A 26,338-nucleotide genomic window follows, 5' to 3' on the forward strand; every position below is an offset into this window, starting at 1 on the left:
CTCTATGTGCTTTGCATTTTAAACTATTCATGACCTCAACAACCCCATAGCAAAAGCAGCAGCCAACAGGTCTATTTATCATAGTCAAAGTCATTGGACATAGATCTTAAGGATATGAAGTCCATGCACACGCTAATTAAAAACAACTCTGGGGACCTCTACTGACCAAAAGAAAAAAATGAAGCTTTTCCCTGAGAGCCCCAAGACCAACCCTTCTCCTTCACAATATCAAAAAAAAAAAAAAAAAAAAAAAGATTAAATAATAATGATGATGATGACAACATCAAAATTACATCAATGTCCTTTTTAATTGTTAGTCAAGTCAAGTATAATTGTTTAGCGCTTTTCACAATATAGATATCATCAAAGCAGCTTCACAGTATCAATCAAAACATAATAACAATGTTCATTTTTTTGTGGAAAAATAAATATCCAAATATCCATCAATTAATTTTAATACCCCCAACTGAGCAAGCCAAAGGCAACAGTGAAAAGTAACCAAAAAACTCTGGTGACCCTGTATATGTAATTATAACTATAGCAATTATAACTTTTTTCACAGTGTCCTTAAATGGCATCCACAATTTTCTACTGTAAAGAATATATATGGTTGGATATAAATACAAAAGAAATTTGCATTTCAATACAAAAAAAGTTAAAGTGGGAACTGTTTTGCTGTATAAAAAACCACACATAACACAACATAAATGAACAGCTTTTTGTAGCATGTTCTAAATAAAATAGATTTTTTTTTCTACTTAAGTATTCTGTGTAAACAAGTTTTTTTTCACAAAAATGTGGTATAGACTCTCCTTTTGATTTATTTTATTTTAGTCATTGTTTTGTTTTGTTTTTTGTATGACAGAGGGCATATAAAATGGACGGAATATGCTAGGAAAACTCAGTCTCTTCAATGTAAATACAAAACATTATGTAAATGCAATTTGAAATTAAAACAAATACCATAACCAGATAAATGTCACAAAATATTTACAACACTAAACATGAAATAATCAAATGCACAAACTCACAAACATTCCCACAGAGGTTATATCCAGGGAGGGGGTGGTACTCTCACTACGCCAAAACGGATCTGATTTCTTCCATCTTTTTTTTGTTCTTCATTCAACCCTGCTATGCAATTACTCACAAATACACACAAACACATGTACAACACAGCTGTAGATCTTCTCCACCAAAGGACAAAAACAGCTGTACGAGGAATGAAGCAGGCCATGTGGGGATATCTGCACAACTGCAGCTTGACGTTCAGCCTCCCCCACAACCATTCACCTTTTCACTAAATGTGCCACAAAAGGCTTCCAACCTCTCGGGTTAATTCAAATAAATGAAATTTTAACAGCACCTTTATTTCCTACCATAAGACCTTCAGACATAACAGAACACACAAAAGCCTTTGTGCTGGCATTTCTGTATTAACAGTCAAAGGCCAGAGTCCATCTCTGGGATAAAGTGTGGGTTTTGTTTTCAGTGTTGACAGATCCCCAACACTGCCAAGTTCTGTCCTTGAACAACAGTGAGAAACTTCAACATTACAAGTAACCATAGGAGTGATTTGCCATCAGTGCTTTTTTGAGCTGAAGTTTCTCTGAACTACATTCCCAGCAATCATACCGAATGGGGAAAACATTAGGAGTGCACAAAGGAAGCAAACCGCATCCTTTCTCCAAAGAGACTCCTTCACTTTTATCTACGCTGTAGTGTTAACAACGAGACTGTTCTGAATTCTTCTGGGTATGCGTGTGACTTAGCAGACATGGATTTTGACAGAACACATTCTACAATTTGAGGCAGTCTTTCAGAAGAGCTTTTTAAATTATCAACCAAAATGTCTGGGTATGTGGGTCTAGAGTCTCGACTCATTGTTGGCTTGGGCATCTGGGTTCTTAAAGGTCATTCCAATGTTGTTTTCATGTACATACGCTGTAGAACGAGTGTTCGGAATCTGCCTAGTGAAACATCTTATAAGTTTAGAGCGGTACAGATCCCCAGCAAGAAAGTAGAGGATGGGGTCCAAACAGCTGTTCATGCTGGCAAGAGGGCGAGTGATTTTGTAAGCAAAGTTGACGATATTAAGGGACTTGCAATCTGCGTCTAGAATACGGTAGGCGTAGTAGAGGGAACGAGTGATGTGGAAGGGTACAAAACAGATTGCAAACACAACCAGCACCAATATGATAAGTTTAATGGACTTCCTCCGGGATAAACTCTGTTGACTTTGGGACAGGCCTTTTCTGGGTTGGCAAAGGGCCCGCGCCATTAAACAGTAGCAAACCATGATGACCAGAAATGGCAGAATAAACAGCAGCACCATTACCACAGAGTTATAGGTAACATAGTTATGAAATTCATCTGGGCGGCTGGTGTCGTGACACAAAGTGTCATTGCCCCTCTGAGAAGTGGTGACGAAAATCAGCTTGGGCACCAAGCAGGTTATCACTGCCGTCCAGACAAAACCACAGACCATGTGGGCATGACGTGGCTTCACCATAGTCAGAGTACGAATAGGATGACAGATGCCAAGGTAGCGGTGCACACTGATGCAAGTGAGAAAAAGGATGCTGCAGTACAAGTTGGCATAGAAAAGAAACCGCACAAGCTTACAGAGGACAACACCAAAAGGCCAATGGCTGCGGTTTGCATAGTAGTATATGAGCATTGGCAAAGAGAGCACGTAAAGTCCGTCTGACAGGGCGAGGTGGAACATATAGACTGTACTGGGTTTCCAGGGCCTCATCTTAGTGATAAACATCCACAGAGCCACAGAGTTCAGTATCAGTCCCAGGAAACACACCAGTGAGTATGATACAGGTAGCAGAATATACTTGAACTCCTCATTGAAGAGACAGCTAAAATTCACTTCCTTGGAAGACATCGGTATCAGTGTGGTGGCAGGATGGGACAAATTCCCTGAGACACCTTTCCTTGAAAACGAATTCATTTCTGTTAAAATAAAAAAAAAAGTATATATATATATATATATATATATATATATAAAGCAATTTTAGAAACTTAGGAGATATTATAGGTAAACACATGATAAAATAGATTTGTAAAGCAATTTACAAAAGATTTCAAAGCAATGTTTTACATTGTCAAAACACAAGCTATACGATCACATGAACTACTTGAAAGTGTCAAGAAAGAATAAACTTTTGTTGTCACAACAAGTGTCATTTTAACTCACCTTCAGGACTAAAACAATAGTCAAATATATTAACTCTAGAACCTAAATAATATCTTGTAAACTATCCCGTTTCAAACATATTACACTTAATAATAAATCCCAAAACGAAATACAAAAACCAATCACAAACTCTCTCACACAACTGTACACATAGGCACATGATGGGTAAATCTTTCAGAAATAGAGAAAAAGGGCAGCACGCGGAACTGTTTCCACACACTAAAACTTACCGTTCACTCAACAGAACAAGGTAAACATGTCCCACCCCCTTCACAGGTCAAAATACGAACGTAGATAATTTGACGCTAATGGTTAAAACCATTCAGCCTGTTTAAGAGATTTATGCATCCAGACTTAACGGATTGTGAGCGCTCGAGTTGATATGAGCGCAGGAGTTGCTAGATGAGCGCGTGAGTTGAGGGGCGGGGGATCGGCGCCAAATTTAGTTTCTTCCTGCTTCGCTTCGACAGTCAAGACGAATCCACCAACTTTCATGTTTTGACTGCTATTAATATCTCATCACCTTTCCTAAATACCACGAGAAACCGACCACAATATTAAAATAAGTTGGAGGAACTCTTTCTAATTTCTGAAAGGTGAATAGCTTAAAATTACCTCAGTAGGATACAGTATCATACCTTCGCCTTATCAGTTTCTGCCATCTTTGCCCATCAAACAGACAGTAGTAATTTACAGTCGGAGCTCATCTCATGCCCTTTAAACATGTTGGCTCTCATAAATGATAAAATCCTTGAAGGTAGCCTGCCTAAATTATAGGACACTTTAAGTAAAGCAAACATTGTACTGTTGTCTTTCTGTTTTATACCAGATACTCTTAATCTTTTGATTCCAGGATATTTTAGATGGTTTTATGATACTTCCTTAATTTAATTTCACTTTTAGCAAGCACCACGTGACATAAATGAACAAAGAAGTGACGGTATTTTTCATCTGATAAAATAAAATAAAAAAATGTTTTACTTGCTTCCCAAACATTCTAGAGGAGTTTATGCATAGGCTATTTTTGTTTTGTAGACTAAATGTAATATTTTGTAAAAAGTTAAAACGCATTCCTATTTGACCAATGAGTGTTAGAAGTGTAAGATTTTATCACAGAAGCTAACGCTCATTTGCCAGAACTGATTCTTTAGCAACATTTAGGCCTACATTCAAAATAATCAGTAACACACACATTTATATCAGACTACACATATGTGATGGTAAATACTAAATAATATGATCTGTGTTTACTGTTTAACTAGGGCAGGCTACCATGAACATTGAAGAGCTAAATGAACAGGCCAAAAGGTTACTGCAAGAGAGACCTTTATCTGCTAGTGATCAGTTAGAGTGCCATAACAGGGTGCATGACTGCTTTGCCTCTCTGAGTTAAAGTTCACATTGAATATTCACACAATGGCTTTATGATGTTGGCTATAATAAACTGAGTAGTTTGTGATTAAATCATATGTTAAATAGTTTTCAAATCCATTTGACTTAAATCAGGATTTATAGTCTTGTTGTCGTCCGATATTGCTGACACCAGTGATGTAATAAAAGCATATTAAAATACAATTTACGTCATGTCATGCAATATTTCATGCAATAATAGTTTGTGGTGTTGGTACGGTAAGACCCACTTCCTTTGCAATGCTGACCTGATGGTTAGTCCAAGAGGGACTTACGAGAAAGTGCATACATTGTTCTGGAATTTGAGTGGGACAATGACTCAGTAATGTGAACTGGTCACCGGAAATACAGCTCAGATTCACTCTTCATCTCTGGCCTACATAATAATCTAATGACTGACAGGTGAAGTCAGGGAAGCTAGTGCAGAATACACACACCTATTCTCCACCCACTTTCATTTGCATCACGACAAAGATAGAAAGAGTCCAGATCAGCCACAAACTATTGGAAGGACGTTTTTTTGAGAGAGAGAGTGGAAAGAAGAAAGAAGTGTATTTGTGATAAGCTAAGATGATGTAATAACCAGACTCACAGATGCATTCTACAACAGAGACCACACAAGGATGTGAACTCATGCTGCACTTTCACCAGCTCTCTCTTTCTTTTTTCTATCTCTTTCTCTCACTCTGTCTGTCTGTCTGTCTATCTATCTATGACATGTCTATGGACATTTTTAGGACATGTTGATGTCATTACAGATCCAAACTCATTGTCTTGGGGCCTGTTTACAGCTGATCAAACATAAATGTGTTTTTGCAAAACGGATATAAATCCGATCTTCAATTCCCTGTCTGCGACTTTCCGCTTTATTTGTGATAGTTTGTGTGTTGGCTTGATGAAGAGATAGGCTAGCTAGGCCTACTCAGCTGCGGCGATGCGTGTTGCAGTAGCGCCATCATATTGGCTGGCAATAACAAAGAAGTAGTATTTGACTTAGATTCAAAAACACCCTTTAATCACTTTTTTTCTGTGACTTTATAAAACCATCATTATAATCCAAAGATAATATTTCATAATTTGTCAAATTACAAATATATAAATGCAAGTATAAAGCACTATTTGGCTAAACAGAGGATAGGGCTGTGGAAGTGGGAGAATGCACTTAACATCAAATTAACGTCATAAATTAGAGCATAGCTAGTTTGCCTTAATAGTTCAGTTTGATAAGAAAAAAAGCAAATAAAATGGCATGTACACACTGATTTTACATTTTGTATTCAATCTCTGTGGAAAATCAGGTTACTTTCAATGATCAGAAAACAAATGTGAACAGTTATTATTCTGTTACCTGATTTTGAAGGTAATATTTACAGTTGATCCAGCAATAAGACTACACTGGAAATCATTATATTTGTTCAAGTAAGCATTAAACCTCCATGAGCTTATCTCCTTAAGTAAAGGGGAGAATAGCAATTAAATCCCTGGGGTAAACACTAAAATAGGTATTCCTCTTAAAAGGACCAGCTGACTCCTTGATAAGGATCCCTGTTTTAAGCCTAGTTCCTGTATTTATTGATAAGAGACCCCAATATATACTAACTGTTTATGCACTTTTAGAAGGTAGTATATAGCTTGGGGTCTCTTATCAATAAATACAGGAACTAGGCTTAAAACATGGGATATACTGTAGGCAAGCTGTGTTACAGTCACCAAATGTGGTACTGAACCACAAAGTAACATTTAACAACTAATGTTTAGATAAGACAAGGATAGGACTTTGCTAGGACAGGACAGTATCTACGTATAAGTACCAAAACGCTCAACAATTAAAGAGTCTGTGTTTTAGTAATATATATGATTTGTTTGGATTGTTTGAAGCATGTATTGGACTTTAGTTTATTCCACACTGTATGTTTAGGACCACAGGGAGAGAGTGAAGACTTGGTGTGATCAGCTTTTTTATGAAAGGCATTACATTTTCTAAATTACAAAGGAGACTAAAAAAAGATGTAGGAATGCAAATATTGAACTTGTCATTGATGGTCTCCTGATATGACACCTGATAGTCTCTCAGGCTCTTTGTGTTCAGTCCCAGATCTTGGGAAGGTTCTCCAAGATTCTTCGTCGATGAGATGGGTTAGACACACCCGCTGTACACAGCTCCTCCTCTGTAATACCACTGCAGGACAAATAAACAAACTTTTGACAATGTATTTGTTCACAAAGCACCATTGCTACTTAGAGTCATTAACTAAAGCACAAAGCAGTAAGAATAGATGAAATTGAGGAAGACAACCTATTTAAAATTTTTCACCACATCACATCAACATCAATCTTACCTGAAGTAATCAAGATCGTCCCAACCATTGCGGCTGAGGTCCAGTGTGTAACGCTGCAAACCCAGAGTACTGAGCAGCTCCCGCACTGTTTCTGGGGCTCCATGTAAGACTGACACCTGCAGACACACATTGGCTTTGTATTTATCAAAGCTAAACTAGAAAGCTAATCCTAAAGTCCATATTTACGGTTTACTGAACAATGTAATCCATTACTGGAAACCACTCAGCTCACCTCATTCTCCCAGCTGTAGTTTCTTTCATTAGCTAAACCATAATCATACCCATGATGCCTTTGCTGAGACGACTTTCCATGAAATTGGTACTTTCGGTCTACTGGCTGAAAATCCACCTCACTTAGTGATTTAGCAATTTGGAGAGCTGTTAGTGAGTTGTCTCCTGAAGCTGTAGTTGGCTGCTCTACAATCCAGGGTACAGAAGATTCATGGACGGGAACCCTTGTAGACACATAGGGGTTTAGGTTTGGTCCATTTTGCATTGGCATGGGCCTGCCTTGATGCAGCCTGTGATAGTCCTTTCTGGCTTTTTCTTTGAGCGGTGTCTGTACGTCCCAGGAAAAAACTGAATGGTTCATGTAGGAGTTTGTACGTTTTTTCTCTGACAACACCGGGCCCTGTCTCATATTGATCTTATGGGACTCTAACTGTAAATATGTATTTGAGGAAGAAGTGTGTCTCTTATTTGGGGATGTAGGAACATCTGGACCTGGGAAAAGCTGATAAGAGGACGCAGTCAATGACAGTTCATTTTGAGTCTCACAAGATGGTTTATAAGGTGCTAAGGAGCCAGGAATATCAATCTCTGTGAAGTCGGATCTCCGAGCAGACCTTTTGCCATGGCTGTGACCTCCAGTCACTCTAGGGAGCTGTATCACGCTGTCTTCGGCCCGTACTAATTGTGATTCTTTGCTGGATGAGGGAATTTCTTCGACTCTCTGCAACACAGGCAACCCCTCAAAGATGAAATATGCAGGATTGGTGTAGCTGTTTGGAGCTGCCATAAACGGGGCTGATGGTGCTCTATAGTGGGAACATTAAGTTTAAGTCATCCAATGGAAAAGGATAGTGGAAGTGTGTGAATAAAAATGCTTCACCATAGATGTAGTAAATAATATTAGCTTAGGGCTTATTTTTAACTCACTGGAAGGGGAATGAACTGGACGAAGGGCGAGGCAACTGGTCCTTCGTCACTTCCTTATCATCCTTCTCAATACAGAGCCACTCTGTAATGTGCAGAAGACATGGCTCGTGACAAACTGTTCAAATTTTGTAGATGTCTATGGCAGAGCCACTGGATGTTTTGTGTGCATCAATTTAAGAGTCATATTTCAGTGAAGGTCAGGGTGCATCTGGACAAGATCAAGCAGCAGGGAGCCAAAAGAGGAAGCTATGATAAATAGAAAAGTAAAAACAGATCCAAAGTAGAGGAGGAACTAAAGCAGGAAGAAATTTAAGGGGAAAAGGTGTCCAGGCATATGTAAAGAGGTGTTATTGTAAGGCCATGTGGTTAACCCACCATAGACCCTTTCCCGGATCTTTCGGCGGTCTGGTGGTACATAGACCCTGATTCGTCCTCTAATAGACCCCATCTCCTCTCCTCTGTGAGTCAAGCATGTCTCAAATGGATCCGATGATTTCCCTGTTACCGAGCGAAGAGGCACACAGCACTCGCCTGTAATGGCATAACTCCCATTACATATTCAATCAATATGACCACAATGATTCAACAGAGTTAAGGAGTTCAACAAAGTGCACTTAATTCACCATAAGTAAGAGTATGTGTTATGTAGTTTGTTATGAGGTAATGGTTACTAAAAAAAAACAAACCACTGTTTCAGAGGAATTTCATTTAAACAGACATAATGAGCTTGACCATTTACCATATGACTCAAAGCCGTCACATGACTTCACAGACAACAGCAAGTGCTTATCCCGGAGATGCTCTAAATCTGAGAGAACTGGGTGGAACTGAAAAAAGGGAGAGTCAAAGGAGATAATTGATTTCCCAACCAAAATGGTAAAATCCATTCAAATGATCACACTGAGCCAAATGAACTCTATCACAACCTTGGGAAACTGTTTGGAAGACCAGCCAAGTTTGAGAAACCCTGGCACCTCACAGCACTGTGAGTCATTCTCGGCAGAACGGCGAGGCTCTAAACAGAAGGAGAAGCATAAAGTCACAAAAAAACAACTGTCACAATTATCTCATGATTTCCTGACATTTTCAAAAGAAAACAGACTAGCAACAAAGCATTGCATGATCGCTAGTCTGATTGCACAAACGATACCTTATACCTTCTAGACAGCGGGAGTGGAACTCGATGAAAAACTTGGCCTTGCTAGCAGTTTTCACTATGGCCTCAATCACCTCCAGTTCAATGCTGGCTCTCTCTGAACCTGAGTCTACATCGACAGAGATAGAAAAAATGACTGTGACATGGTTATGACACTAAGTGAAACAGTAAACAAATATTCAATTTAAAAAAAAAAATATTTGCTCTATTTTGATAGCTGATATGTATTAGTTAAAGGGTTAGATAAAAAAAAATATATAATTATTTTCCTAATTCACCCCCAAGTGTTACAAATGCAAAAAGACTTTTGTTCATCTTCAAAACACAAAGTTATTTTTAATCAAATGTGAGAGATTTCTGTCTCTCAATTGGAAGTCCATTACACTAAAAATTTGATGTGTCAAAGGTTCATAAAGATATTGAAAAATAACAGATTTAATTTAGGCTTTTATTCAATAAACACTGATCAAAGAACATAGAACAAACACATCAAATAAGATAATGTGATTGCTTGATGTGTGAGAACCACTGATGTTTGTTCTGAGCTCTCAGGTTTTATTCAAATATTTGGAATGGCATAAGGGTGAGTAACTCATGACAGAAGTTAACTTTTTGGGTCCACTAACCCTTGTTTTCTAAAAGCTTAAACAGTTTTAGGGCTTTCTCATCTTGGTGCTGTTAAAATGAACCAGCCTTGAAAAATATGTGTTTAGTGGTAAAGGGAAATGGTGGTTCCTTAATGAAATGCATGTTCAGCAACCCTTAATATAACTCCTTGAGTTATGAAATGACCTAAAGGTCAAAAACTTCATTATCAGAGACACAAGCTGAAAAGACTCCATACCTGTTCTGGGAAACTGTGATATTACACCGACTTCAAAAGTTGCAAAAACAGGAGAGTGATCACTAGTGAAGATGTTGTCTGTGCATCCTGATGAACAGAACCAAACAATCAATTTTCAATATTTGTTTTATACAATACAATTATTTGGGTGAACTGTTGGGGAATCTATGTAATTACTTAATGTGGTTTTAGTGGAATGTAACTATTGCTCATCAGATGTGGATAGTTTTAAGTGTTTATGACCAGACCTCTGCTTATACTGCTGAAGTATTGTTCTGATCCGTTTGCTGGGAAATCTTATGACGCTCCAAACAACTAACCGTTGGACAACCTTCTAGGTCATAACCAGCCACCTATGCACACGTGATCGAACCACAGAAAAGACTATTTCTTTCATTTTTGGAACTGTTGGGGTTGTGAATCACAGAGGATGGTGTTGGACATTCGGAAATAACCACCTGTATTGTGGCTCTTGTCTGAAGTCTGTATCTGTATATAGGTGTATGTTCCATGATATGATATATTGAGTTGCATTGGATAATGAATGAGTAAATTTGAATACAATATATGAAGGAATCAATCCTCCACTTATTCTTATAAGCGGTTATGATCATTCTTCAACTGAGACCAATTGAGTTTTACAAACAAGGTGAGCCTTATAAAATGTAGCTCAACCAGTGCAGAGAATAATGTTATATGGTAATGTTATATATTGGTGGCCCGTATGGGGACCCTTGTGGTGTATGCTAATATGAAAGGTGTATGTGTTATAGAACATCACATGGTGCAGATGAGTATGAACCCCATGACGATTTCACTGCTGGTCCGTTTGTGACTAAAAGAGACCCACCTCCCCTAAGAGATCTTACAAACATTTTTAGTTAACTGTATCTTGACTCAGATAATGAAAATATGTGTGTTGATCAACCTGACATTCTCTTGCCTCCTCCTCCAAATTTCTGATGTACATTTCACATAAGTTTCAAAAGTATAGTCATGGGCTGACTGAGCGAGTTACAAACCTGGAGGGAGAAGTACAAACGCCTGCAAACGTTAAGTCAATGTTGCTCACAAAACAAGGTAAGCAATCAGTGTAAGCATCTGGAAGTAAAACTGAATTACAAAATTAAAAGGGAATGTGGAAGAGTTAAGCAGAGCCTTGAGTTGACTATTCAAGATTTGGAAAAGTTTTGCAATTAGACCCCTCACAGATTCTCACAGATACTTCTGTGCTACGGCTAAAGACTGGTGGTTGGCTGAGAAAAGACATGTGATTACCTGGGAACAATTTAAGCAAGGATTTTTGCATGCTTTCCTTACAGATTATTATGAAGCTGAGGCCACAAAACGTCTTTTAGAAAGAAAACCTCTCAGGAGGTCTCCCATTCAGGTAATAACCAGGCTCAGCCCTGCTTAGCTTCAGTGGGCAAGCAGTCTTGGGCTAGGGTGATATGGCTGCTAATATATAGTGCAAACAGGGCCTAAGATTTTAATAAAAACATGCCAAAAAGTCCTACCTATCGGTTCAAAGTCCATTCATTCAACTCTATAATCTCTGTTCTTATCAACACTTTCCCTACATGCTTACAAAATTCATTCAATTCTTAAAGCTACAATTGGTTTCTTAATTGGGACGTGCATACAAACCATCCTCTGAATTGCACATCAAATTCCCATCACATAAAATTCAGCCATTGAAAAAGTTAATTAAAACACTAATGTGAGGTAGTTATAAAATACCATGCATTTGGTCAGTGTTGGCTGTGATCATATACACTGGCATAATAATTGTGGCATAATTTCACTGAGGAGGCTAAATTTACATGTTTAGTGCAGACATACAGACAGGATATGACTCTGATCATTGACCACATACCTACAATCATATCCAAAGTAAATCTTTGCTGTGCAGAGTAGCTACACACATCCCATTCCAAAATGCTACAAAAATAGCAGTCCAGTGTTTTAATTTCTCCCCTAAAGCTAGAGTGCAAACCAACAAAGGAGTTTATCTAACCACTTCATGTATTTTTAATAGATGTTAATGCGCTAAAAACACTACAAAACATTATAGCTGCAGCTGCTACATCATTTCTATGTTATATGATTTGACAAACATTTGAGAATAAGAAGTGAAAGAAATGAAATATACCATATGAGGTACAGGTTATGTGAGACTCTGGGTAGGACTTCCACAGGACTCTGTCACACCATGAGGGCCCATTGACTTGCACCTAAATAAAGTATATATAGTTTTAAACACAAAATTAGTAATTAAAATTAGTAACTGTAATCTGTCTTGTCACACATGATCATCCCAATCATATTACAGATTTTGTTTCATATGGTATTTAGAGTGTAAAATGGATGTTTGAGCAATTTCAGTATCAACTGAAGCAACAGAATAAATGAAATAGAAAGTCTTACCCCACTGGACTTGTATTTCTGCCACAGATAACAGTCTCTAGAACCACGTTCATACCGATAGGTGGGGGGGAACAAAATCTTCTCCTCCTCTTAACAGAAAGAGCAAGAAATAACGTATCTGTTAATGTTTTGTTTTTTTTTTTTTGGCCCACATTTTTTTGTGTAACTGCTGTGTAACCAAGTTTGTCCATGGGAGTGGAAGAGCAGCCGCTGTTCTTACTAAAGTTAAAAAAGGCCTTTCTTTTGTGCCGCTCTCTAGTCAATTGGTCAGCACACATCAGCTCCTCATATTCTCGCTTTGAAACATGCTTCAATATGTCCTGTAAAAGAGAGGCCTTGTTCAGAGACAGCAAACCTTCAATATATGATACAAGTGAGCAACAAGTATTCATAGAACAAATAAGATGATTCAATGCCCTTAATTGGGTCTCCTTGGAGCAATGTTAGAATGGCTATAGATCAGTGAGCAGGAATAAGTAAAGCTGGAGTGACTAATTTCTACACAGAAATAAAGCAGATATAAGCTGTGTAACCAGTGCATCCAGGTCCAGGCGATAGTTGAGGTCTCCACACCAAAAGAGATGATTGAAACGAAGGCTAATGTCAAAAGTGCTGAGCTGTTTTTCTCCAAGAGACAAAAGTCTGAGGATGTCTTGGAAGTTGTGGTTCCTCCTAAGAAAATAAAGAGGAACAATGCAAAATTGACACTCTCACTTAAGCTATCATTCAAAAGCTTAAGATCAGTAATACATTTTTAACCCAATATTTGGGTTTGTCCATATTTTACCCAAATTTGGTTTCAAACAACCCAGCATTGTTTAGAGTGTATGAAAACATTTATTATTATTATTATTATTATTAATGTTCACATTTTTTTTATTCTTTGATGAACAGAATTTTCAAAAGAACTTGGTGAGTCTTTACTGTCACTTTTGATCAACTCAATGAGTCCTTGCTGAATAAAAGTATTAATTTCTTTACAAAAGTCTAACTAAGCTCAAACTTTTAAACCGTTGTATAAACTACTTAGACTAGTCTTAAAAGTTGGTCAATCAATTCTTTTTTCTTCAAGATGGATATAATAGTTAAATATAAATGTAGATTGGTCCAATTTTATGTGAATATTTCGCCACAAATTTGTGTTCTGAACGACCTTAATATCTGACAGGTTGTGATCCTTGTTTACTATATTATGCCCAGTTTTTTCCTCTGAAACCATTTACAAAGTCAGAAAGTGTATGACATCATAGTGTTTTAAAAACTGTTCAGATTTTGAAAGTCATATAGTCTATTCCATCCTGAAAGATAATATCTACACAAATGCTGGGCTGTTATGTGGTATGCTATGTGGTCTGCAATTTGCTTTTCTGTTAAAGTGGTCTGCCACCTGAAAAAGTTTGAGATCCACCGCTCTAAATATATGTGAATACCTGAGTGCTTTATCACTACCAGAAGTCAGATGGCAGTTCACAAAGCCCATTGAGGTCCCGTTAAAGAGAAGAGAAACTCCTACTGCTCCCTTATTTCCTGTAACCACCAAAACAAAACAAATTATTCTTATCATATTTATTAATCACTTGGTTTTCCTTGGCTACAAAATACAAAGGAGGTGAGAAAAGACGGGAAAGGAGAGTTAGTTCATTAGTAAGAGTGTTTGTTTGTTTTAAAAAAAAAGGGTAACACTTTAGAATACTGTATCTTACTTACTGCATAACTAATAAGGAATTAATGAAGAACTAATAGGTAATTCTTTATTAACACTTAAGTCACTACTGTTAACTACTAAGGAAGATGTGTTAACTAATCAGTATGTAATATAATTTTATGATTGTGTTAAGTATCAGTTAGTTAATCAATAGCTAATGAATTCTGTCATACCTCCCGAAGAACTACTATTAATTATCTATTAATTAAGGTTCAAGAAAAATAACTATGAAGTAACTACTAATTAACAGTCATACACAGTCGTCAGTTTGTCATTCTTCAGCACTAATAAGAAAAATAAGTGCAGACATTTACCTATAGACTATGATCTGCAAATAAGCAAAAACATCTCATGTATATTACACCTTATTATTATACTTCTTATACATTTTAAACTTCTTTTGCACCATTCAAGTTCCGGCAATATGGCGGTAGCCACATACACTGAGCCTGGGTTCTCCCAAGGTTTTTTTCTCCATTCTGTCACCTGATGGAGTTTTGGTTCCTTGCCACTGTTGCCTTTTTCACTTCTCTTCGCCTTTGTCGCAAGTAACTGTCGTGTATTTTACAAAGGTTTAGATGATTACGTTAATATATATAGGCTAATATTTTTTTATTTACAGTAAGTTTGATTTGAGTCAGAAGTATGTGGTAATTCTTTATTAATTACTAATGGGTTCCCTATATTGTCACTTTAGAATACTGTTTCAGGTTCTAAGTAATTCCTGAAGGACTATCTAATAATTATTTATTAATTACTAATAAGTTCCTTATATTTTTACTTTAGAAGACTGTTTCAGGTTATAAGTAGCCTAATTCCTAGATAATTAATTTGATAATTATTTATTAATTACTAATGGGTTCCCTCTATTGTCACTTTAGAATACTGTTCCAGCTTCTAAGTAATTCCTGAAGAACTATTAAAAAGTTATTTATTAATTACTAATAAGTTCCTTATATTTTCACTCTAGAAGACTGTTTCAGATTATAAGTAGCCTAATTTCAAGATAATTATGTGATCATTTTTTATTAATTACTAATGGGTTCCCTGTATTTTCACTTTAGAATACTGTTCCAGCTTCTAAGTAATTCCTGCAGAATTATTTGATACTTATTTATTAATTACTAATAAGTTCTCTATATTTTCAGTTTCCCTCAGTCGTTGCCTCAAATACATGAATTTACTCAGTGGCATTCTATGCTGAGGAAAACAGACACACACAGTACTGTATATAAAATATACAAATAATCTGAGGTTAGTTTTGTATGACTGTTCAGTAGTTACTTCTCAGTTATTTTTCTTGAACCTTAATTAGTAGATAATTAGTAGTAGTTCTTCAGGAGGTATGACAGAATTCATTATTTATTGATTAACTAACTGATACTTAACACAATCATAAAATTATATTACATACTGATTAGTTAACACATCTTCCTTAGTAGTTAACAGTAGTGAAGAAGTAGTTAATGAAGAATTACCTATTAGTTCATCAATAATTCCTTATTATTAATATTCCTGCAGTAAGTAAGATACAGTATTCTAAAGTGTTACCAAAATAAGATTTGTACCAAGCGTGTTCCCCAGTCCAGTTTTTACACTAGCCGTGTTAACTTGACTGATGCATCCTTCGTGCTCTGGTTTTACAAACACAGCCAGTCTGATATTCCAAAGGGACTGTACTGCCACCTGCAGGAGAAAACACCATTACAACACCCTCAAATGTAATCTAGTCAAACGAGTAATGAGAGATACATAAACACTTAAGAAGAAGAAACACATTATTCTGGTCTATGAAGATTTAGATTTTTTATAATGTTAGACCTGTTTGAATTCGATGTTGGTTGCACTCCGAAGCGTGGCTCTGATGTGTTCAACCCACTCTCTCTCGCCCTGCGGGTTGTCCTGAGTGCCCACTGCATATATATCATGAGGCAGAGAGGCAATGGACTCATCTGGGGTGAGACCCAGACCACAGCAAGTAACCCAAGTCTGCAATGAAGCAGGTGGTGGACTGTCCCCTGCAGGCAAAATACAGATACAACAGTAAAATATCTTTATATTTCAAGCCATAATATTTTTCATGACTAATTATATATTGTATATTGATACCCATATTCCAGGTGCCCACAAACACAGAGATGACATCAAGCTCAGACTGCTGAGAGTGAGCAGCCTTCATGAGCTGCAGCAGGCGACAGAAGGCTTCACGCTTCTAGTGAAGATACATCAGTACTTTAGATTTAGGACATTTAAGATGAGCCAATTCAAGTCTTCTTGTCCTCTCACCTTTAAGCTCTCAAACACCAGTTCTCTCGGTGGGTTGTGAAGACTGTCAACGACCATCTTCAGTTTGGCAGAGCCTTTCTGAAACTTTACCAACTGCACGACTAAAACAAGCATTAGATGGCATTTACTAGCCTTGCATTATAATAATAGAGACTAAAGTACGTAATGTTTTCAAGGCAAGGTTAACTTACTTCTGCTGTGTGTGACAGTCTCCACACCAAATGAGCCAGACTTCTTGTCAAATAGCAGCACTCCTGCATCTATATCTACCGACACTGTTTGCCTGCCATACCTGACCACCTTGACCTTGACATTCAAACACATGCACATAAATAAATGCACAATTAAAATATTAGCCCTTTGAGGAAGAACATATAGGCATTGTGCTACCTGAAAGCTGTGGACGGGATTGGGTCGGGCATGCTTTTTGTTAGCTGTTACTGCCTCAGGAGGAGTGGCTGGTTGCAAAGATAAGTTGTGATTGGTTACAGCTTCTTGCAAAGCTTTGAGAACCTGAAAAAGACATGCCATTGCTATCATTATTACAAGAAATACTACTGAAAGATGACATGTATGTGGTTTGTGTGTGCTTTTGCTTATGTTTCTACCCTCTTCTCCAGAGAAGACAACAGGTTACAGAGGGTAGTAAGCTTGTGAAGTAGATGGTCCATATTTTCTTCAGGACTTGTTCCTTTATTCTATTGAAGAGAGAGTTAATGAGAAAACAGGAATGTATAAGGAAAAGGTGGAGAAGCAGAGCAATAGACCCAAAACATGCTTCCTGGAAGATATTGTTGTCTTTGCAATGCTAGCTCATGCAGAAATCACCTATACACAAGTCTATAGGTTTGTGCATTATGCTGGAGCCCACTAGGGGGCCTCAGAAAATGTTCAAAGGGCCCTCAGGATGATTTAAAATTAATTAATATTTATATATATATATTTATATTTATATATATAATTTATATGTTAATAATAATAACACAATTGGTTGACATTTATCAATATATTAAAATAATATATGTTAATTTAAATGATAAAAACATACAATCAGGATATACAGTAAACTATAGTCTTTCCTAAAAACACAAAATAAATTGTTGTTAATTAATATAACACCCCCAGTTTCTGTTGATAAAAAAGTTTGAAAACAAGCAACTTTATCATAATTGCAGTATAAATATCAGACGAATTAATGAATACTGAATGAAAATCAATTGATATTGTGTAGGACGATGATGGACTTTGAAATAAATAATGTCGAGAACCATTGGTCTAAAGGGATTTTTTCACCTGATTTAAACATCCACAAGCGAAAAGGTCAGTCAGATTACTTGGAAAGGTAATCGGAAACCTTTCCTCAACAAGCTGCATGATTTGAGCAATGTCTGTAGTACATAGTAAAAATTATACAATAGTAATGGTGTTGTTTATCTTTGCAAAGACCACCAGTAAAGATCCCATTCCTGTTTGAACATGTAAAAAAAACTTTGAATCTGTTGTTCTGGTTCCATATCAGCCACACATTGTACAATCCTTTATAAAAAATATTGCGTGTGAAGCAATCTTCTTAAACTAAAGATATAGGACTGATTAAAAATAGTAGCTCACTATATTAGCCTTATGTATGTGTAAAACTACAATGGGATGTACCTGCATTGTGGGAAAAGTGAGATGGCTGATTGGATGATCAAACACTTTCGCCAAAGTCTCCAAACTTGACAGTGTCTGGTCAATCTCACTGTGAAAAACAAATCAGGGACAACATTTTGCCAGGACATGTAACAGTCATTTTTCAAATGTTCTTCTTTCAAATAATTGCAGCAATGTGTAAAAGGACATGTGAAGTTATAGAGAAACAGCACCTGTGCAGACTCTCACAAGCACGGCTGAGGATACACTGAAAGTGTTGCAGTCCTAACGCTCCCCCTTTCACATTCTCCAGGTCCTTACACACATTGCCATGCAGATACTCATCTAGTAATGGGATGATCTCGCAGCCTAAACTGCAAAGGTAAACATTGGTACAATGAGCTGTAAAAGTGGCAATAGTGTTCACATATTTCTTTACAAGCACAGTCAGTGTTTTGTGATGTGATCCAAAAGTTTGATATTGATGAAACCTGATTGGTTAGGTGTGAATGAATGTACCTATTTGGGCGGAGCTCATGGAGCCTCTGCAGAAGTAAATGAGCGGCTGCTGAACTGGAGGGTGGAGGGTGGCCTGCAGGTGGTGTGGCAAATGTTGAACCTGGCTTCTCATCGTCACCATCTTCAACGAGAAGAGAATTTTAGAAAATTTGAATGTCTGTGGGTAGAACTGTGTCACAGCAAAATATCACACAAAACATAATATACACTTTGCTAACGGGACTGCAGGCTGTGGATTAAATGGTTGCAAATGCGACAAAAAATAAAAATGTTTGACAAAAAGTTTAAATCTAGTCAAGAAAACTTTATCAGTCCTGCGCTTTCACCAGATATCAGCGCCGCACCAAAGAATTTTCAGCAACGACAAACATAGCTTAAAGGTATACTCTTTACTCCCCCCGAGTTAAACAGTTGGGTTTCACCGTTTTCGAATCCATCCAGCCGATTTATTTAACGAGACAGTTTCTGGTCTCATTGACTTCCATAATCTATTTTTTTTTCCTACTATGAAGGTCAATGAGACCAAAAACTGTCTGGTTACTGATATTCTTCTAAATATCAGAAAATTAATGCATTTGAAAATGGTGAAACTCAACTGTTTAACTCTGGGGGAGTTGTAAAATGAGCCTATTTCCAAAAAAAAAGTGGAGTATCCCTTTAAGCCATGACGATTCGCAAATGACTCATTTGAACCGCTTCTTTTTAATGAACCAATCAAAAAATATATATGTAGCAGCCACAAACTAGTGGTTTGTTTTGGACTGTGAATCATTCACAGGTGCACTGTTACTGCGTTCTGCGATCTGACTACTTCAAAAAGTGATTTTTCATTTATATCCAATTCTAAATTATGAGCTTCTGAACAAACATCTATATCAAATATTCTTGTATTTGTCAATTTTAAAAAGAGTCCACTATGCTTCCTATCCCGTCTTACCTGAGCTCTCATCATTGGGCTCTGATTCACGCAAAACAGGGTAAAGCAAAGGGGCCACCAGACCTTTGTGAGGGTGTTGATACCCCACAACCAAATCACCAAGAGTACGGAAACAATTCACCTGCACTCCCTGCGTGGCCTGAAATAAAAACACACACAACCCAACACATAAAAGCAAACAGGTTCACAGATCAATTATACAGCAGGACAGCATGAGGATATGAAATGTGCATTACATAATTTCACAATTCTATCCTGATTAAGAGAGGTTGGAAAGGGAACAGTGGAGTAGTAAAAGACTGACAAGAATAATTGTATCATCAAAAGCATGAAAACATTTGTGACAAATTGTGTGATGAGAGATCCTAAACTTTTAAAAATCTTATACTTTTTCACAATCTTTTACATTTTATTTATATTTCACAATATTTTACATTTTATTTACATTTCAGAATTTGCTAACTTTTTGCTAACTACAAATATTTGGAATTCTGACAGATCAATATAGGGTCCAATTCTCACTATTATTTTATATATAGTTGCTTATTAGCTTGAACATTACTCGGATATTAGTTAAAGCACAAATTAATGCCTTCTTCAATAACCATATTCTACATCCCTTAACCCAATACTACTCAACTACCTTACTAACTATTAATAAGCCATTATTATGAATTTATTGAGGCAAAAGTCATAGTTAATAGGTCCCTTGTGACCAAAAAATTATCTGAGACACTATATCCTAAAAAGGAAGACATAAAATGCAGAATTTATAGGTTTGCCACAACAAGAAATTGGTCTAGGTAGGGTAACTCCCAAAACATGTAAGTTTTTCCACTTTATGGACCAAAGATACAATTATATTGTGATGCTCTCATTCTAGCGTCTGCCAAACTCTACATACCACAAACAGCCACTGGCCAGCTACCCACTGTGCAAACAAGGGCACACACACACACACACACGCACACACGCAAACACACACACGCACACTTAAACCATCAGGCATCGTGACAAATAAAATAACCCGCTCTTTGAATGTTTTTTTTAGAAGCTTGTACTTTCAAAGTATGGTCAATGAAGCTATTTTGGCAAAAACGTTCAATTATTTCCCCTAAAATCTCTATATAGCAGAATGTTTTCCTTCCAAGAGAGCAGCTCTTGAAAAGCGATTAAAAGAAATCAGACACTGGGAGGAGGAGAAAATTCAGGAAATGATTCTGTTTTACAACAGAAATACTTAAACAACATAATATGAGTTGTGTCTGTGTTATTGTATTAATTTTGTGCTTTAGGAAACTTTTAAAGTCACCTTTGAAAACACTAACCCTTTTGGAAGAGTGTTTCTATATGAAACAGACCAACATGCTTTATCCATGCAGTAAAGAATTAGTATTCAAAAGACCCACACTGCTGCATGCCCAGAAACATTTATGTCACACATATTTTAATCTCCACAGACAGACAACCCCATTCCAGTCATTCTTCACTGGATCTGAAGCGTGGGTGCTGTAGGAATCTGTGTGAAATATCTTATTGACAGCAATGCCACTGAGGTCATTTTGAAACCCCGTTAACTGCATGCTTCTAGACAGCAGACAAGACTGCTTCTTTTTTTTTTTTTTTCTGCTTCTTTAAGAAGTGAAAGTAAAAATGAATGTCAAGCAATTTGCATGTGAAATTTAAAATTCATTAATAGGTAATCCTGCCAGGATATGATTAGCAGACCCTTTGTCTTCTCACCTGCACAGCCAATAATCCATCTGCATCTGGGAGGATTCGGTATGTATGAACATGTCTCTGGAATCTATGTACAAAACAGACAGACTGTTGAATCAAAAACAATACAATCTTTAAACCACAGTTCACCCAAAAATTAACATTCATGTCTAGCAAAATGTAGAGACTGTCTTCCTCTATGCAGCACAAAAGGAAACATTAGGCACGATGTTTGCTGCTCATCATACAATGAAAATAAAAGGTAACCAGGACTCTCAAGTAGGGCTGGGCGATATGGCCCAAAAAAATTATCACGATAATTTTTTTTATATCAGTCGATATCGATAATTATCACGATATATGTCAAATATTTATTTTTTTCAAGTTTAAAGGCAGATTTTTGCAACTAAGTGAAAGTTGTATAAACCAGAGTGTTGTGTTTTTAAACTACTATTTATATTTATGTTCATTAACAAAAACAGTAACATCTGTTTTTTTTTTTCTTACGTAACAACCACATTTTTATTTGGTAAAAAGTAATATTCTGACTGTTTGAGTTGTATTCAAATTAACCATTGGTCATTCAGTATCATGCATTTAGATCATGATAACCACAGATAAAACCAGGTATAGCTTATTAACTTAGCTCCTCACTATTATGGCATAACTTTATGGTTTCTGTATTTTTTGTATGAAAAACAATAGCCTAAAAGTTGAATACATTATTAAATACTGTACTTATATTCCATTAGTAATAATACATTGTCTACATTAGTAATATTATACAATTCAATATGTATATCCCACATTTCATGGTGCAGTTATTACCAGGCTAACCTCACAGTAAATCCATGGTAGGCTAAATGGATTCAGTATCAATTCAGATTCTGACTGTATCGTTGCACGCAGTGTTTCTCCTTTTTGTCAGCGTTGTTTCATCTGCTTTTGAACTGGTTTAAACTTGACATTTATGTTCTTCGCTGAACTCAAGCGCTTCTCACTGGATCTCGTGAGCAAAACGATCGCGTCTGCGTGAGCTCGCGCTCCGCTCAATGCACTGCCATTTTGGACTTTGACCCGAGCGGATAAATGCTCCGTGTGGCGCGCGCAGTTTAAATGAGTTTCGTTCCGCTTTTGACGCATAAACATTATCGAACATTTATCGACCTCTTGATATCGTTTTATCGAGGAAAATTATATCGCGATAATTATCGTTATCGTTTTATCGCCCAGCCCTACTCTCAAGCTAGACTTTAAGTGATTAGCAACCTAAATGACAGGATTTTTTCATACAAAGATATCATATGGCTTCATGAGACTTTAAAAATAGTTCACAAGTTATAGACAACATTTGGGCTTTTATAGTGCATTTATAGGCTAGTGCTTTTTCCTTATTAGGATTTCGACAGCTTGTACAGAAGACAGCAGCTCAAACATTCTGCTAAGTTTCTCAATTGGTGTTTAGCCGAAGAAAGAAAGTCATACATGTTTGGAACAATATGAGGGTGAGTAAATGATGACATGATGAATGATGAATATAAAGAGTAATATTTTTTGCAATTATCCATCTGTGACCAGAATTTGCAAGGTATTCTGATTAATTATTTTGTCATTTTGCTTCCACGTTTCTCCGATTGCCTGCAAGCTTCTCCTCCTGTCCATACGGTAATCTTTCTACTTTGCGACAGAGAGTCGCTTGGTTATGACGCAATCGTTAGCCTATTTTTACAAAAAACTGCTTCTACGGGGCCATAACATAAGCTACAAGGTAATGGAGCATTTTATACATTGTCATGTTTCTTTAGAAATAAATAATGGACAAATGGAGTCTTCAAACGCCTCAGATGTAAAGTTATTCGCTGTCAAAGTGACGCCAAAATGAATGGGAGTCAATGGAAATGCTAACTCAAGTGAAGTTCTGCTAAAAGATGGCAGCTCCCACGAGGCTTCAACTTCCGGTCGATGGATTACCCCCTTGGATTTCGCAGCTTTACTTCCTGCTCACGACTGCGCAGGTCTGGTCCCGAAAATGTAAGTCCCAATATGTGAGCGCCATATCGGGACACTGGTGGGCTTCAGAACTTGTCGTCAAGCCGATGGATCTAATGATGTTTATGGATGAGTGAATTCATTGATGTTTTTATCATGACTGTGGTATGAAGCAGGGCACGATTGATAATGAGAGACAGATTTCAGTGCCACACCCGAGTCCCGCGGATATAAAGAAATAAGAACATTTAATTATACTACCCACAAGTCCTGAACTACTCTCACACACAGGCCAGTTTATTAGACTAATGAAGCTTCTGAGGTAACGCAGCGCTGTTTCACTTGGTCTACACACTAAACAGCATTTGAGTGTTTAAATTATAATTTTATTCAGTGTTATTTTGTTGGCTAGTAAGCTAGATCAAACATTAGAATAACATTCAGATCATATTGTAGCATTACATCATGGTGAACTATATAACATTGATTAGTTTTATGTTCATTTGCTCACCGGTCTAATAAAGTACATGTAAGAGCTTTGTCAAGTCAAAGTTAGTCACAGATGTGGAGCTCTCATCTCGAAAACGCCACCCTGATATTGGTTCTCCTTTCTTTCTCAAAGTCTGTTTGCCATGGTCCATAATTGGAACGAAACTACAACAGCGTGCAGATAGACCTTACACACCACGCAGTTGTCCAAATCTGTCGTCATGGTTACTATGACAGTACTACTAACAGAAACCAGGGCTAATGCAGATATTACATTATTGACAGGCAACAAGTGAACAAGAATTCTGAGGAAATCTATCACATTGTGCAAGCGATTTTTGGATATTTTATTAAACAATTCTTACATATTGTACCTTTAATGAAACAAAGTGTGCACATTGAACACTTTCCATGGTCACGATGGGTAGGATTATAAATTATGAAAGTAGGGTAAAACCTCATTAAAAGGCCACAGTAAAATAAAGTTCCACCTATTAATGTGGTAACTGAGGTCATTAGTATGTCAAATCATACAAGATAATTTTTCTGTGCCAATCAGAGGTTTTTCACCGCAATTTGTGCTCATTCACATTTGGCCACAGAACCTGGAACACATATGAAACCAATCCCAATGAAGACACATTTAGAAACCTCATTGTTTCCAGGTAATCTAAAACAAGAGAAGAAAGAACTGAGAGGAAGTGGGCTGCGACTGTGTGATTAGATGATTTGCATGCGAACTGTTTCAGAGAGAAGAGATGAGGTAGAGAGCAAGGGAAATAATGAACCAGAGTCAGACAACGAGTAAGATAAAATAGAATAAATGAGAGAGAATGAAAGAAAGAAAGGTGGGAGAGTAGTTGAAGCTGGAGGGCTCAGCATTCAGGAATGTGTCTGGCTGTGGGCTGCAGTAGAGAGAGAGAGAAGTGCGGTCACTGGAGCCTATTCCCTCCTACAGGGGCCAGAGACAGGAGAAAAACAGGGGAAACCGAGGCCTGAACAAAGCTGACTAGTGGGGCCTAAGGACTGCTGTACAGTTTTATAACCTGGAGCTCGTATGCATTGAGATAGATAGCATTAAACAATCTGAAAGGTCTTGCCAAAATTTTGCTAAAACCTGATGGGGAAGGCAGACACATGGCTGTGAAATCCATCTCACGAGCACAGACTATAGAAAAGGGCTATAATAGCTCATTGACTTCTTCACAATACCTGGTAACTATTGCGATTTATATGTGTGCATCACCCGGAAATGCTGCGGATAGACAGCTGGGTGTGGTGCCAAACTCATTCTGGGTAAATTCATGCTAGGAAATGCGTGACAAATAAAAACAATGTGTTCTAAAATCAGTTTAAAATATCAACCATGTCTGATATCCTCTGACTGGATAGAATCATAGTCTGAAGCAATAAATATTAAGTCTGTGCCAATCACTACGTGATTTTCTCTCAACTTGAAATCTGCAGACTGACTCTGACTTTTGCCATCCAGTGTCGACTCATCAGACAGCAAATCTATGCAAAAGTCGTGTAGTGTATTCCAGCATTAAGGTGTTGTACTTACAGCAGACACAAGGCATAGGCTCCAGGCACAGATTCGCTGTCCCTCACCAGGAAGCTGCCATCTCTCCCAGCACGGGCCAGCAGCTCTTCGGCTTGCACACGGCTGATGTCCCGATGGTACCAAGTCGCTGCTGTCATGGTCCTTTCAAAAGAGTGTTCTAGCAGAGTGTCCTAATTTAAAAAAAAATAGGTTTGAATCTGACCTGTTGAATACAAATTAAGTGAAAGATCTCATGCTGTTGCTGTTCTCCAGTGATGCTAAAACTGCAGGTCCACACTGTCATCCACTCTTCTTCAGAAACTGAGCAAAGTCAGCATTCAGCAGCATTACAGCCTCTAAAAACCTTCTTGTTTACATTGTCTAATAAGTTTTCCCTCCCATGAACAAGTGCGTTTTGCGTTTCAAAGGCAGGATGCGTATTTAGCCAGAGGGCAGATCCAGGAACGGCCTCCTCCTCTCGTGAGTTGTTCTGACTCCACTTTTGAGAGCTCATGACAGAGCGCCCATACACATGCTGCTCACCCCCTGACAAAAGCTCCCTATTGTCTGGCAGCTAACATCCTCTGTGTAAATGCATCCAAGTCAAGAAGAGGAACCAAGAGTAAAGAAAAAACACCAGCTCCAGATCATGCAGACATGAAAAAGGCAGTGTAGTAGTACCACCACAAATTCAAATAGTTTTGCACTCGGTTGGTTCCGCCTCATAAAGGCAAGGCAACACCCCTATGAGAACTTCAGCTGATGTCTGCAAACTCCAGTAAAGGATAGTTCACTACAGCCAGAGTTTGGCCAACAAGCTTTAGGGTAAGAACTAGATCTGTGCTCCATGCACAAAGATGATTGTGAAGGGAAAACCACGAGGGTCGTCACGCAGACGTAAAATCGGAATGTATGGACCCCCAGCAAATGGAAGGAAGTGCTTCACAGCTCCAGATGGCAGAGGAGGAAGAAAGAGC

General features: G+C 37.5%; 2 protein-coding genes across 6 annotated transcripts in view; both read right to left on the bottom strand.

Annotated features, from left to right (window-relative positions):
* Positions 1 to 295: 295 nt before the first annotated feature.
* On the bottom strand, positions 296 to 4,073 carry LOC120474435 (P2Y purinoceptor 4). 2 transcript variants are annotated; one of them, XM_039664694.2, is made up of 2 exons: positions 3,439 to 4,073; positions 296 to 2,964 (listed from the first exon to the last, which is right to left on the bottom strand). In XM_039664694.2, exon 2 carries the CDS (start codon positions 2,960 to 2,962, stop codon positions 1,868 to 1,870), a length of 1,095 nt encoding a protein of 364 aa, XP_039520628.2. In that variant the 5' UTR covers positions 2,963 to 2,964; positions 3,439 to 4,073; the 3' UTR covers positions 296 to 1,867. The 2 variants fall into 2 exon arrangements, with proteins under 2 accessions (XP_039520628.2, XP_088990997.1); XM_089134871.1 differs by lacking the exon at positions 3,439 to 4,073 and adding an exon at positions 3,209 to 3,432.
* A 1,538-nt stretch (positions 4,074 to 5,611) lies between these two features.
* The window catches only part of inppl1b (inositol polyphosphate phosphatase-like 1b), a 35,696-nt gene continuing 14,969 nt past the window's right edge, over positions 5,612 to 26,338 (bottom strand). For 2 of the 4 annotated variants that reach the window (XM_089134872.1, XM_039664691.2), the window contains 27 exons: positions 25,383 to 25,552; positions 21,365 to 21,428; positions 19,622 to 19,760; positions 18,685 to 18,805; positions 18,399 to 18,539; positions 18,187 to 18,274; positions 17,142 to 17,231; positions 16,924 to 17,046; positions 16,725 to 16,839; positions 16,534 to 16,634; positions 16,357 to 16,459; positions 16,069 to 16,265; positions 15,816 to 15,933; positions 13,973 to 14,069; positions 13,076 to 13,214; positions 12,763 to 12,862; positions 12,543 to 12,631; positions 12,268 to 12,349; positions 10,116 to 10,202; positions 9,273 to 9,380; positions 9,042 to 9,130; positions 8,855 to 8,942; positions 8,491 to 8,646; positions 8,116 to 8,197; positions 7,239 to 7,994; positions 6,958 to 7,073; positions 5,612 to 6,797 (listed from right to left, as the gene is read on the bottom strand). In XM_089134872.1, the coding sequence (XP_088990998.1) occupies positions 6,652 to 6,797; positions 6,958 to 7,073; positions 7,239 to 7,994; positions 8,116 to 8,197; positions 8,491 to 8,646; positions 8,855 to 8,942; positions 9,042 to 9,130; positions 9,273 to 9,380; positions 10,116 to 10,202; positions 12,268 to 12,349; positions 12,543 to 12,631; positions 12,763 to 12,862; positions 13,076 to 13,214; positions 13,973 to 14,069; positions 15,816 to 15,933; positions 16,069 to 16,265; positions 16,357 to 16,459; positions 16,534 to 16,634; positions 16,725 to 16,839; positions 16,924 to 17,046; positions 17,142 to 17,231; positions 18,187 to 18,274; positions 18,399 to 18,539; positions 18,685 to 18,805; positions 19,622 to 19,760; positions 21,365 to 21,428; positions 25,383 to 25,519 (3,672 nt within the window). In that variant the 5' untranslated portion in view covers positions 25,520 to 25,552 and the 3' untranslated portion in view covers positions 5,612 to 6,651. Of the gene's footprint in view, positions 6,798 to 6,957; positions 7,074 to 7,189; positions 7,995 to 8,115; positions 8,198 to 8,490; positions 8,647 to 8,854; positions 8,943 to 9,041; positions 9,131 to 9,272; positions 9,381 to 10,115; positions 10,203 to 12,267; positions 12,350 to 12,542; positions 12,632 to 12,762; positions 12,863 to 13,075; positions 13,215 to 13,972; positions 14,070 to 15,815; positions 15,934 to 16,068; positions 16,266 to 16,356; positions 16,460 to 16,533; positions 16,635 to 16,724; positions 16,840 to 16,923; positions 17,047 to 17,141; positions 17,232 to 18,186; positions 18,275 to 18,398; positions 18,540 to 18,684; positions 18,806 to 19,621; positions 19,761 to 21,364; positions 21,429 to 25,382; positions 26,323 to 26,338 lie in introns of those variants that run through there. The other 2 variants (XM_039664693.2, XM_039664692.2) reach the window with 2 other exon arrangements.

The sequence above is a fragment of the Pimephales promelas genome, chromosome 9 (genome assembly GCF_988280905.1).
Source record: "Pimephales promelas chromosome 9, fPimPro1.hap1.1, whole genome shotgun sequence".
NCBI classification, from domain to species: Eukaryota; Metazoa; Chordata; class Actinopteri; order Cypriniformes; family Leuciscidae; genus Pimephales; species Pimephales promelas.